The sequence below is a fragment of the Lissotriton vulgaris genome, chromosome 11, assembly GCF_964263255.1.
Source record: "Lissotriton vulgaris chromosome 11, aLisVul1.2, whole genome shotgun sequence".
In the NCBI taxonomy this organism is placed as follows: Eukaryota; Metazoa; Chordata; class Amphibia; order Caudata; family Salamandridae; genus Lissotriton; species Lissotriton vulgaris.
In genome coordinates, this window is record NC_141699.1 from 1,090,528,162 (window position 1) to 1,090,541,188 (window position 13,027).

At 43.1% G+C, this 13,027-nt stretch overlaps 1 protein-coding gene across 1 annotated transcript in view; it reads right to left on the minus strand.

The window, feature by feature from the left end:
* The window catches only part of LOC147684201 (uncharacterized), a 522,357-nt gene that overhangs the window by 388,949 nt on the left and 120,381 nt on the right, over positions 1-13,027 (minus strand). Inside the window, exon 17 of the mRNA XM_086942611.1 lies at positions 9,045-9,114. Within this exon, the coding sequence (XP_086798737.1) occupies positions 9,045-9,114 (70 nt within the window). The remainder of the gene's footprint in view (positions 1-9,044; positions 9,115-13,027) is intronic.

The window sequence follows — 13,027 nt, forward strand, 5'->3', positions numbered from 1 at the left end:
AGTCTTTGTATCAGAGTAGCTAGCAGTAAGCCACAAATGCACATTTTGTTACATGCATATCAGCATAACACAGTATAAGTATTATCATAATTAGTCAAAACACTTTGTAACAATAGATAGACAATATTATTAAATACAAAATAGGCAATAAAGGAAGGAGGGATAGAAGGGAAAGCTCAACGCTTACTGGAATAAATTCCTCAAGACTACTTGTCCGACTGATGTGTCACTTCTTGTGGAAGAATCCAAAACAGTAGTGTTTCGTGAATGAATGGCCACTGCTCCATGTAGCTGCCCTACAAATGTCCTTGATAGGGACACCAGAGAACAGAGCCGTAGATGATGACACTGATCTTGTAGAATGAGCTTTGATCCGTCCCTTCAGCGGCTTCCCCGCTGCTTGATGACAAAAATGAATTGTGCTGGCAATCCAACGTGATATCCCCTGCTTTGACAGGGGCAAACCTTTCCTTGGAGCGCTAAAAGTGACAAAAAGTTGAGAAGTCTTCCTGAATTCTTTTGCACGTAGAAGATAGAACTTCAGGTATCTTTGAACATACAAAGTGTGGAGAGATCTCTCCGCCAGAGATGAAGGTCGAGAAAAGAACGACTTTAGTACTATAGGCTCATTTAGGTGAAAACCCGAAAGGACTTTTGGGATAAATTTCAGATTTGTCCGCAAGATCAAAGATTCCTTTTTGAACTGTAAGAAAGGCTCAACAATTGTGAGAGCTTGAAGTTCTCCAACCCTCCTGGCTGATGTTATCGCCAGAAGTAAAGCAATTTTCCAGGACACAAACTTCATTTCAGCTTTATGTATTGGTTCAAAAGGAGCCCTCATGAGATGTGCAAGGACCAGGTTGAGTTGCCAAATTGGAGGAGGAGGTCTCACCGGAGGGAAAACCCTGAATAGACCCTTCAGGAATTGCTTTATCACCCACGCGGACCAAAGAGAAGGGCCAGAGGTTGTTCGTCTGAACCTAGAGATCGCTGCCAGATGGACGTTAATGGAACAGTGTTGAAGACCTGATTTGGCCAAAGACAATATGTACGGTAAGATCTACGAGGAGCCGAAGTAAAAGGATGAAGATTTTCCGTTTGGCACCATGCACAAAAACGCTTCCATTTTGCACAATAGGACCTGTTTGTACTATGAGCCTGAGCTTGAGCTAAAATGTTCTTGCAATATTGATGGATATCTAAAGCAATGAACTCCTGGTGCTCAGGAGCTAAGCTGTCAATTGCAGAGCGCTCGGGTCCGGATGCATTACTTGGCCCTGAGACATCGTCAGCAGGGTAGGAATGGGGCGTCGGAGAATTTGTTGATCCTGAGATAGAAGGAGGAGCTCTGTGAACCAAAATTGGGGGGCCAAGCTGGGGCTATTAAAATCATGGTGCAGTGTTCATTCTTGAGTTTCCTCAGTATCCTTGGTATCAAAGGAATCGTGGAAAGGCGTAAAGAAATGCGCCTGACCAGGCTATCGAAAGAGCATTCCCCAATGACCCCCGATGGTGATACCTGCTTGCGTAGAATTGGCATTTCTTGTTCTGTGGAGTCACAAACAGGTCTATAAGAGGAGTGTCCCAACGAGAGAATATTCTTTCGAGAGTTCTCTGATCCAATTCCCATTCGTGGGAGACTGACCTTAGACGGCTCAATGAATCCGCCTACACATTGAGGGAATCTGGAAGATGTTCTGCTGAGAGAGATATCTGGTGACGAATAACCCATAACCAGATCTCCTGTGCTTCCTTTGAAAGAAGTTTGGAATTCGTTCCACACTGCTTGTTCACATAATGCATGGCCGTCGTGTTGTCTGTACGCACAAGGACTGTAGAATTTCGAATTTTTAGGGAGGAAAGCTTGTAGAGCTAAACGAATTGCTCGCAGTTCCAGTGGACTGATGTGAGAGGCGCTCCCCAGCCTTCTAGAGAAGCGTCTGTTGTCAGGACTAACGGAGAGGGAGGAACCGTGAAGGAGAGACCTTCCTCGATATTGGTTGTTATAGTCCAAGACCTGATTTCCTTCTTCATGACAGGAGTAATCTTTATCCTGTCCTCGAAAGACCCCTCTGCTTGACGCCATTGCAAGTCTAGTTGTTCCTGCAGGGGACGCATGGGAAGCCTGCAGTGTGGAATCAATGCAATGCAAGATGGCATCGACCCTAGAAGGGATTTGTCCTGACGGACTGAAAGAGTTTGTCTCCTTTGAAATCGGTTGGCAGAAAGAATCAGTCTGTCTTGTCTCTCCTCTGAAGGAAAAGCTTTGTAAAGAGTTTTATCCAGAATGGCACCCAGAAAACTTGCCGACCTGGATGGAAGAAGGACAGGCTTGCTTATGTTTAGACCTGGACCCAGATGACAGAAAAGTTGAATACAATCCTCGACTGCTTTTGAGGCTGCTTGAGAGGACTGAGCTTTTATCAGCCAGTCGTCCAAGTAGGGAGACACCTGCAGAGACTGTCTTCTGAGAAAAGCTGCCACTGGTGCCAATACCTTTGTAAATATCCGCGGCGCAGATCTTAGTCCGAAAGGTAGGACTCTGAGCTGAAAGTGGCTCTTGGCTACTGTGAAACAAAGATACCTCCTGTTGGCCGGATGAATGGGAACATGAAAATATGCGTCCTCTAGATCCAGAGTTGCCATATAATCACCAGGATTTAGGAGACGCAATATATCATGGAGAGAAATCATCTGAAAAGAGAGCTTTATGAGATAGGTGTTGAGCTCCCTGAGGTCTAGAATTGGGCGCCACTTTTCTTCTGTTTTGCGAACCAGGAAAAACTGGAATAGAATCCTTTCCCTCGTTGGGTCTGAGGAACCGATACTATCGCTCCTTTGATGAGCAGCTGTTGAACTTCGAGATGCAGAAGATTTAGAAGTTTTGATTCCGTGGCGCGAGGAGCTCTGAATCGTGGAAATTCTTGAAACTCCAGTGTGTGGCCGAATTGTATGATGTTGAGGACCCACCGGTCCGATGTAATAATCTTCCAGTTGTGGAGGTATTCTGATATCCTGCCCCCCACTGATGTTACTAGAGGGGGAGGAACAGTAGACAGAGCCATGAAGCTGCTATTGTCGTTTAGAAGTATCTCTCCCCTGACGTCCCTGTCGTCCTCTTGATGGTTGGCAAGAGAAAGACGCCGATTGACCTTGGTGCTGTGAGTATTGGGGCTTGTATGATTGAGAGGACTGTGAGTAAGAAGAGTAGTGTTGTTGGTTGTCACCTCTGTATGATGAAAAGCCTCTCACTTTCGCACCCCTGAAAGGAACCTTGCGGTAATGCAAAGTCCCCAAGGACCTTGCCGTGTCCGTGTCCTTCTTGATGTCTTGAAGGGCATCATCTATATGCTTTCCTAAAAGCATTTCTCCGTCATGAGGTAAGTCCAAGATCCTATTTTGAACTTTCTGGCGAAACCAGGTTGCCTGAAACCAGCCCTGATGCCTTAAAACTGCTGATACCGCTAGAGCTCGAAAAGCGGTGGTTGCTATGTCCATAGCACAATCTATCACCTCTGAAGATGAACGTTCTCCTCCCTCCAGTATCTTCCTAGCCTCTTTCTTTGCTCCATCCGGAAGTTGGTCAACAAACGGGGATAAATCGCACCACAATTGGCGATCATATCCACCCAGGATTGCAAGAGCATTAGCAGCTCGAACTAGAAGACTAGACATTGAGGAGAACCTTTTTCCCACATTGTCCAGGCGTCTCCCCTCTTTGTCTGGCGGTCTCGTAAGGGGCACTGATGGATTTTTGGACTTTCTTTGCGCTGCCTGGGAAATAACTGAGTCCGGATTCGGTTGACCAGTCAGGCAAGCGGGACTGTTTTCAGGAGCTTTATATTTTTTCTCCAGCCGAGGAAGAACAGGAATGACTGTAGCTAGATTCTACATCATCTTAGTACCTTCCAACCACACATGTTCTACTATCGGCATTGAACGGATGGATTTTCTGTAAGGCTCCTTGAAATCGTAAAGGAAACAGTCTGACTGTACTGTTGTAATAGGAAGACCAAACCTCTTGGACGCCCTCTCCATAAGGTTATGGAAACCTCCAATGTCTGCTGGAGGAGAGGTAGCAGGATCCGGCAATGGTGAGGCTGGATCTTTCATAACATACTCGTCCCAATCTCTATCCAGGTCTGGGGGTTGATCTACCTGATGATCTTCATCAGTTGAGTCATCATCATCCTGAATAGCAATAACTTCCCGATGGCTTTCTCTTGGTTCTGGCTCTGAAGCTCGAGAAACATGAGGTGTCACTGTAACTGGAGGAGTAGCAGGACTGGATGGAGGAGGAGGCTGCGCTTGCTGGTTTGAAGCTTGATACGAAAACCTTCTCCTGTAGTCCTGTAGCATCATCTGCAAGTTTGTTATGAGAGAGGAAGGCATTGCCACAATGTCCTGACGAGATTGTTGTTGAGGCCTCTCTTGCTGAACAAAATGGCGTTCCTCCATATAGTAGTCGTCAGAGTCTGAATCTTAATATTTTACTTGAAGTTGGGATGGGCTATAAGGATCGCCATAAGGGCCATCCTCATCATCTGATTCCTCCTTCAAAAGCAAAGTGGGAGGCAAGGGTGTGACTCTGCAAGGGGATGTCATCTCTGGAGTGATCTGCTCTCTCTTTATAGAAATGTGGACCCTTTGAATCATCGACGACGTTGTTGACGAGCTCGTCGACGTCGGAAACGTCGACAAACTCGTCGACAGCTGACAGCGGTGGAGGTGTCAGGGTGACGCTGCGACTTATGAGTGACTTATCATGGTCATCATACAAAGTTAAGAATATTTTGAATCCACCTTCACGTAGCATGATGTGTTATTGACTAACCTTGAAAAAGTCTCCAAAGAGACGAAACACGTGTTGGCAGGACAAGCTGGAAATAATTTTAATGAATATAAAATAAAAGATTTGAAGTCTAACGCTTGACTCGGGATCCGTATTTTGGAAACCTTTCTCCTATCAATGAACTGTATTTTACAAATTTATGATTATCACTTGGATCATTATATATATCTTGTGAGGGTGCTTGATCAATGCCTGTTTTCTTTTTGAAACTCGTCGTCGATGTGAACTTCAACGGGACCGTCGACGGAGAGATGGACCTCGTAGACGGTGGACTGATCGTTGACGGTATCGTCGACGAGCTCGTCGTCAGAATCATCACAGCTGTTGTCGTCGACGTAGTCGTGGTCGATGTCATTCTGGTCGACGTTGCACCCATCGACACTATTTTTGATGTCATTATCGTCGACGTCAAAGATGTAAGCACCATCTTCGACGAGAAGGGAACATGTACCTTGAACGTCGACGAAGATATCACTGTAGCTGCCGTCGACGAAGCTGCCGTCGACGGTCCCGTCGACGGAGCTGTAACTGAACCCAAGTGTATTTTGGATGTTGTCGTCGAAAAAAACAGATGTTTTCGTCTGCGACGGACGAGATTTCTTATCCAATTTCTTGAACACCTTCTCCTTTTCAGATGGTGGAGAAGCAATAGAAAGGGTTTTCTGTACCTTCTTTGATGACTGTGTCTCTTCAGTCCGTCCCAGCTTCTCCTTTACACCTCGGTTTGGAGATTGTTTGGGACTGGGCCTCTCAGACCTATCAGAGGTCATTTGCAAGGCCTTAACAGGGGGCTCAGATGATGTTGAAGGGGAGGACCTACCCCTTTTCTTGGATCTTCTGCAGGACGCAGCTGAGGAAGAATCCTCACTGTCGGATGATAGAACCTCCTTACGAGACTTCATTTTCTGCAACCAGATTAACAAGCGGCCTTCCCTGTCTCTCAAGGTCTTCGTAGAGAAAGTTCTACAGATCTTACAATCTGTGGCCTTGTGATCTGGGTACAAGCAGTATATACAGTCTTTATGCTTGTCCTTAATGTCTTCTTTGAACAGGTTAAATAGAAGAAGGCTCCTTGAGGAATTATTTGTTAATATCTCAATAATTTTCTATTAAGTCTTATATAAGTACTTTACTTAAGAAGAAAACATAAGAAGCATGGTATCTTTCAAAATGTTTATATTGTTTAGAAAATGATCCCTTTGTTTTTTACACAAGATTCTAGAAGTACAAGTAATAGGCAACATAAACAACACTACAATTTCCTATATATTTCCTGTAGTGTGGTACACCGTTGGTACAGTATGTAATATACAAATATATACATAGAGTGCTCCTGTACATGTAGTCAGCTAATCCATCGATATACTATATACAAATCCTTGTTTGGACAGGTATGAACCAAACGGTGTATATGCGTCGACGTTTCGGTCTCTATTGTATGTATTTCACCGAGACCATCCTCAGGACTAAGCGTTGCACATGGAATCTACAAAAACATATACAATATATACACAGTCAGTATAACCGAACCAGCTACTAATGTCCAATATTTGATCGTCTGCTTACATTAAAATACCATCACCACACCCAAAGTGTCCAAAAACCTTACTAAATATATACACATATATACAACCCTTCACTCCTTAGCACCTCATGTCAAGATTCTCTATACTCACTAGACAGGATGTCTTCCAAAGCCTCAATCCACTACTACTTCTTAGGGTAATTGAAACCACTCCTAGGTAAACAATGCACAGATTCAAAATGTAGTCCTAACCCTAAAGCAATCGCATAGTACAATAAACATGGTATAAAAACCACTATGGAGCTTACCTCCACCGTGATTCCACTTGACACTCGATAGTAACTTTCTAATAATCACGTGCACCGGGACACACCTCGGCTTTTCAAACGTCTGCCAACCATATAAACTAAAAGAGACATAAACGTGCAATCTCGAATCACTAAAACGATCCACAACTAAGATGCCAGCTATCTAGTCCGTGATTGTCTCTGGGCCGGGAACTTACTTGGTGAGCTTCACGGACGCGACCGTATCATTCCAGTCTCCGTCGGCGTCTAGAGGAATAGCTCGTGAGCGTCAATACAAACTATTGCGTCTATGCGCATGCGCACAAAGTAGCGTTCAGTACACTGAGCATGGCGGCCATCTTAACAGGGAGTGTAAAGTATTAAAATACCCCGTTTTGAAGGGATTTATTCATCCTATACTGTGCGATATGAACAGTTACATACAGATAATGATAATACATGGTTTAAGGTCCTCAGAAGCAGTATCAAAAAGTGAAAATCAAAATAAATGGGAAACAGTGACAAAAGTGAATATCAAGACCAGGACCAGTCTAAGAATACCCACAGCTCGCTAAAATCTCAATATTTCTGTAGTTTGCAAAGAATACGTTCAGATAATCAGACATCACATCCTTATAGGGTTGCCAAACTATGCCACTCTACACATTGGTTCAAACCATATTCCACTGTTTTTCCGGTCCAAATCCATCTGTTCTCTTTTAATGTAAGAAGACGATCCACATTGGTCCTCCTTTTAGAACCTTTGACCACCTCTATTACATACCATTGCATATCTTTCGGACCATGGGACTGTTGTGTGTAGTGTTCCACTAATGGGGCTGTTAATACTTTACACCTGATGCGAGACTGATGTTGGATTATTCTTTTCCTCACTTCTTGGGTAGTTTTGCCTATGTACAACAGTTTACATGGGCATTCTATGCAGTAGATGACGTTCTTAGTGAGGCAATTGGAATGATGTTTAAATACAATTTGTTTTCCATTCACTACACAAAGTGAGATGAGGCCTAGGTCTGTCTTTCACTTTCGTACCTACTGCAGTGGTATGTTTCTATTACCGAGGCTCCCATTCCGACGACGGGGGAATGATACAAAGCATGGGAATCTAGGAAAGTCCAATACTGGGGCAATACTGGGGGCAGCAAGAATGTGGCTCATAAGATCTCGTCTTAGAGTTGGGTGGGATTTGTAGGGGGGCCACATTCCTGCCCAGAAAGGGAAATGAAGCAAAGTTTCATCCAGAGAGCAGAACTGTTGGCTCATTCACTGATCTGTGGTGAGAAATAAATCAACAGAACAGTAGATTTTAAAGTACAGATAGGATCTTAGCAACTTAATTACCGTAATGCTTGCTGCATTAAGGTATATACATTGTCCAGACAGGTGGCAGTGCATTTCAAAGCATCTCCACAAGTAGAGAATTCAGTGTGCAGTGTCTGCCTCTTAGTTCTTCTGGGAAGGAAAACAACACTACTCAAGCTCCTCTGCTTTGAAAGTTCCTTTAAAAGTACTTTCAGAGGTACCATTTTAATAAACTTAATGTAATTATCAGTAAGTTGATTAAAATGTCCAGCCACTAGCAGTGCTGGGTGCCAGATGACACATACATCACCATTCCCTGCATTCCTCGAGAACTAGAACAAGACATTCTTGTTTTGCAGGGGATTTTGCCCGCATTCCTCCCTGTTTCCAATCTGGGGCAGGTGGATGTGGAAATGCGAAATTGCCCACAGTGAACTGCAGATGAAAACATTGAATCTCACCCATCACTAGTGGTAATCAGTCAAAAATAGACGTCCCTACTGATTATCTTCTGGGCATCTACGGGGAAAGTAGTGCACACTGTTGACAGAGTCTGTATTAAAAGATATGAAGTAGGCATGGCATGTCACCAATGTAATTCCTGCCCCTGTAGCTTTTGTCAGGGACTCTGGTGTGAATAAGTCCTGGGCAGAAAAATTCTTAAATGTACCCAACACGCTTAGAGACTCCTTGCTTTCAGGGTCTACTCCCATTAATCACATAGGTGATGCACGTCTGCCATGCATGATATATTGCCCTATGAACGGACCCTTTCCCTGTACGTGGGATTTACTTTGCTTAGCCCTACCAGTAAGGTGAAGGTGTCACCTCTGCTACCAAGGTGCCATGGTGGTATGGTGGCCAACTGACAAATGTTTAAAGAAAATCTTTGATCTTACTATCGTGGTATGGGTGTGCGAGTAAGGCATTTTTTCAAAACAAAATCACATGCCTCACCCATCTTCTTAGTCTATTCTCCAAGTAAATTATAGTTTTATAAAGTGATCTGAATTAAAGATCTTTATAAATGAACTTTGTAGCACCGGGACTTACTTACTTGTAATAGAATAAAATGACCCATTGACCATAACTGTAGTTATATTTTCATCACGAATTCCCCACTGCACCTAAAGCAAAAATGATTGAAAATTTTATGAATGCCATTTTTTGAACAAACAGGCTTACTAGGCAAAGATGTTAGGATGGTATGATTTTCCTCATGAATTTCAAAACAAATCTACAATAATTGTAATGTGTAATCATTATATAAAGATGGTCAATGCAACATTTATTTTAGATAATTTAAGGCCACCATTCCTCGAAAATGCAAGACTTTCCAGCTGTTTCACTTCTAGCCTACGTGGACATCAATGAATGCTGGGTTAGTGGTAAAGCGCACATATGATGTGCGGCAAACATGTGCTGGGTAAAGGAGAATAGCCTCAACTAGTGGCAGAACTTATTGTCAGGGAGCAGTAACAGAAAGAAAGCAGAACCTCTACTGGTCAACTGTCCACAAATTGTGGCTTCAACACAATTGTGGAATCATAGAGTTCTCACTGAGAACTGAACCACTTCTGGCCACTGCACAACTTGGAGACTGCGTTTTTCTGGTTGGTCAGTTGCCAGAGGGGTTAGGGAAGTGTGGGATTCTTCAGACTGCCTGAAAAGGATACTTAGATCTATCTTGTCTTTGATGATCAGCTAGTAAGGTCCAGCAGGTAGACTCCGACTAAGGAAAATCAACAACATTTATTAGGTAAAAGTTTATTTGGCACCCGTGGCAGTGGTGCTTTTACTATATCACTTGTTCATGTTTGACACTGTTGACTAATGTACATTTGTTAGTCACCTGTGAGCAGCACACACAAAAGGAGTTCGAATTACATGCATAGCTTGATTTTTATTCCAAAAAAGCCACCCAGTGGTGCTTAGCCTTTACGACTTAGCTTGCCATCCCTTTATTTATGGTGGCTAGCATGATTAAACTCATTAATTTCTTCTATGTACCCCAATTATTTCCTATGATCCTCGTTTTTCATGCACACGGATCATGCTCAGATCATCAACAGCATGAATATGGGGTTGAGGCCTTGAGCTTCTAATCCACAATTTAAGGGGTATCTTTGTAATGATATATGTAGATCACTGGAGAACAAATTCAGCCATGTTTAATGGCACGCCATCCCGATTACATCTGAATTTCAAAATGGATTAAGATCTATTAAAGATGACATATTTGGGATCGTTTGCTGTTTCGTGATTTTTATTCTAAAGTCAAGTCTGATCCTTTTACAGTTCCTGCATATTCACAACAACATTGGGACTTTGGAATAATGCAAGTAAACATATACACCTTCAATTTACCAAGTAATTCAAGAGCCAAGACCTTGCAGAATGCCATCTTCAATCGGTAGTCCACCACTAATGCTGCTCAGCTAATCATGCTGCTGACCCATAACTAGGAGAACATCTTGGGCCTCACATTCACCTCCATATCCAAATCACCTTCCATCCACTGCTACACGTTGTCTGTGCAGACAATGCTGTTATGTTATAGTCTTTAGGATGTAACAGACTCTCCTCCCACACACAGAGCTGAGACAAATACCATATTTTTTTAAGCAGTTCCCAAGAGACCTTCTTTGAGGCAGTCTAAGAAAGTAAACCTTCCATTACCTAGCTCCATTCCTGAAAAACAAGTCACTTGAACAGATACAAGGCTAGGCTCATCCCAGCTTCACCACTGAAGGGGAAGCTCATGGTCTCTACAACACAAAGCTGATGGAAGGGCACTGGCTGCTGCAAAAGTAGAGAACTGGCCCAATCCTACCCCTGCAGCACCAGGGGTCAGTTGGCAATGCATTTGCCACACTGGCCTTGTCATGCCCTGTCCCAAGTGACTGGCAGTGGTTACACTTATTTCAAGAATTTCTTCCATCACCTTCTGTGTGCTTGTTGTGTTCCTAAGCCATCCATACCTCCTCATCACTGTTGTGTTAACAATTTGCGATCATATCTTGTAAGTAGAGACAATAGATTTTACAATTTGAACATAATCCGCTGCCAAAACACTGATTTGTTTACCTACTGTGTCCCACTTTTCCCCTTTCATTCTAGAGGAAAAGTCAAAGGGTTGCAGTGTTGCAAGACCTTAGCATGGAGAGACCACTGAATCAGCTTTTACCTATTTAAGATGCATGCAGCAGAAAATGATGCTGCCTTGCATTTCTTCTCTATGCACAACAGAGAAGTAGAAGCAGTATTTGGGTTCTTCATAGCCAAAAGAGTTGGTCTCTTAAATAAAAAACGAAGCAGGTCCTCTCCGCAATCGAAGCTGGGTAAGTAAATCTCTCTGACACATTTTGAAAAAAAGGCACCTTTTTCTTTCCTCCATGTTGACTGCAAAGCAGAAATAGAAGCGGTACTAATGATCAGCCCTGCCTTACCCCTCCCTGGGAGTTTAGTGCAATGAACAGGACCCAAGGATTGCTAATCCTTAGGTCAGTTCATTACACTAAAAAAACCTACTCATGTGAGTTTACATTATACCTAGCTTTGAGGAAGATTTGAGGGTTCTCTCAATGTTGGAGCTATTTGCATCTGTTAAAAACACTATGCCTTGGAGCTGTTTCGTTAGAGTGAATTTATCCTAACCAACTATATCATTTTGGGCAAGTAAGTAATTTTATTTAGCATAGTTACTTAAAACCATTGGAATACAAAACAGATTAAAAGAAGAGTTTTAAAACTACATGTTTGATAAAACCGGTATAACGCAGTCACAGTTCCTTGATTCAATTAGGCACAAGATATCATCCTGTAGGGTTAGTCTTTTAAAATTTTCATTCCGTTTTGTCTTATAAAATATTTTTGATTTCCCGGTATCCTCATTTTCTCATGAAGTCAGCCATGACAGTGGGTGCTGTTATGTTTAGTCACCTATATCGAAACCCTTAGAGATTAATTCTTTGGCATCTCCTTTTCCACTGCCTTCATAAATTTTACAAAACTGCAGTTCAGCTGAGGATCCTGGGATGAAAAGCAGGCAAGAACTGCATTCCTTCGTGTGCGTATCTCTCGTCGATTGAAGTGGTGTTTCAACAGGTATTTCCGTTCATCCAGCAGTTTCTCGCAGAAGCATATCAAGTGCAGCATGTCCTCTTGCCCTAGGCCGCATAACCGACAGAGAGAGCCTGCTTTGGCTTTTAGCCAACGTGGGAAGTTTTGAGTGCAAGGTAGCAAGCCCAACCTGTACTTTAAGAAGCACATTTTAACAATTTGGCGTAACCCACACCAAAATAACTCTGTGGTGCTTTCGTTGAATAAGAGTTTAGGGTCATCCAGCCCTGCGTTCTTTTAGAAAGGGCTGCCTTATCTTGAACCCACAATAGTTGTTTGATCGATTTCTTGACCAGATTTTTAAATGGTGTATGGTTTACTGGGGTGTCCCAAAGCTGCTTTAATCCCATGTTTGCCAGGCTACTCGTGAGGAACTTGGCTGCTGGTGAGGATGGATATTGCTCTAGCTCCGTCTATAGGTGCTCGTTTATTGTTCCTTGTTTGGAATTCCTCACTTTGTCCCAGGCTGAAATATAGGCCCCTTGTCTTGCCAGGAGCTGTTGTTGGATGCCAAATTCTAGCCTGATTCGTTCTGGTGAGGTTCGCATGGGCAGGCTAAAAATAATTCTATAAGCAGCTATAATTGTATTGTCGAGGATCTTGGCGTCTCTGCCTCTAAGTACCTCGCTCCCGTAGGTGATTGTTGGGAGAAGTTTAGCGCGGATTACTTGTGCCAGAGGCAGAAGAGAGGGTCCAGAGAGTTTGCTGTTTAGTGTTTTCGATGAGATTGCCAAAGATAGCCCTTTTCCTCGTATGCTCGTTCTCTGGGTGGAGAACTGCCCGCTGTTATCAATCTTTACTCCTAAATAGTTGTATATTGGCGTGTCTCCTATTCTTGTCTTGTTCCAGAACCATGATGTTGATTTTCTTTTGTTCTTGCTGATGGTCATCGTCTGGGTTCTCTCCAGATTTATTGTC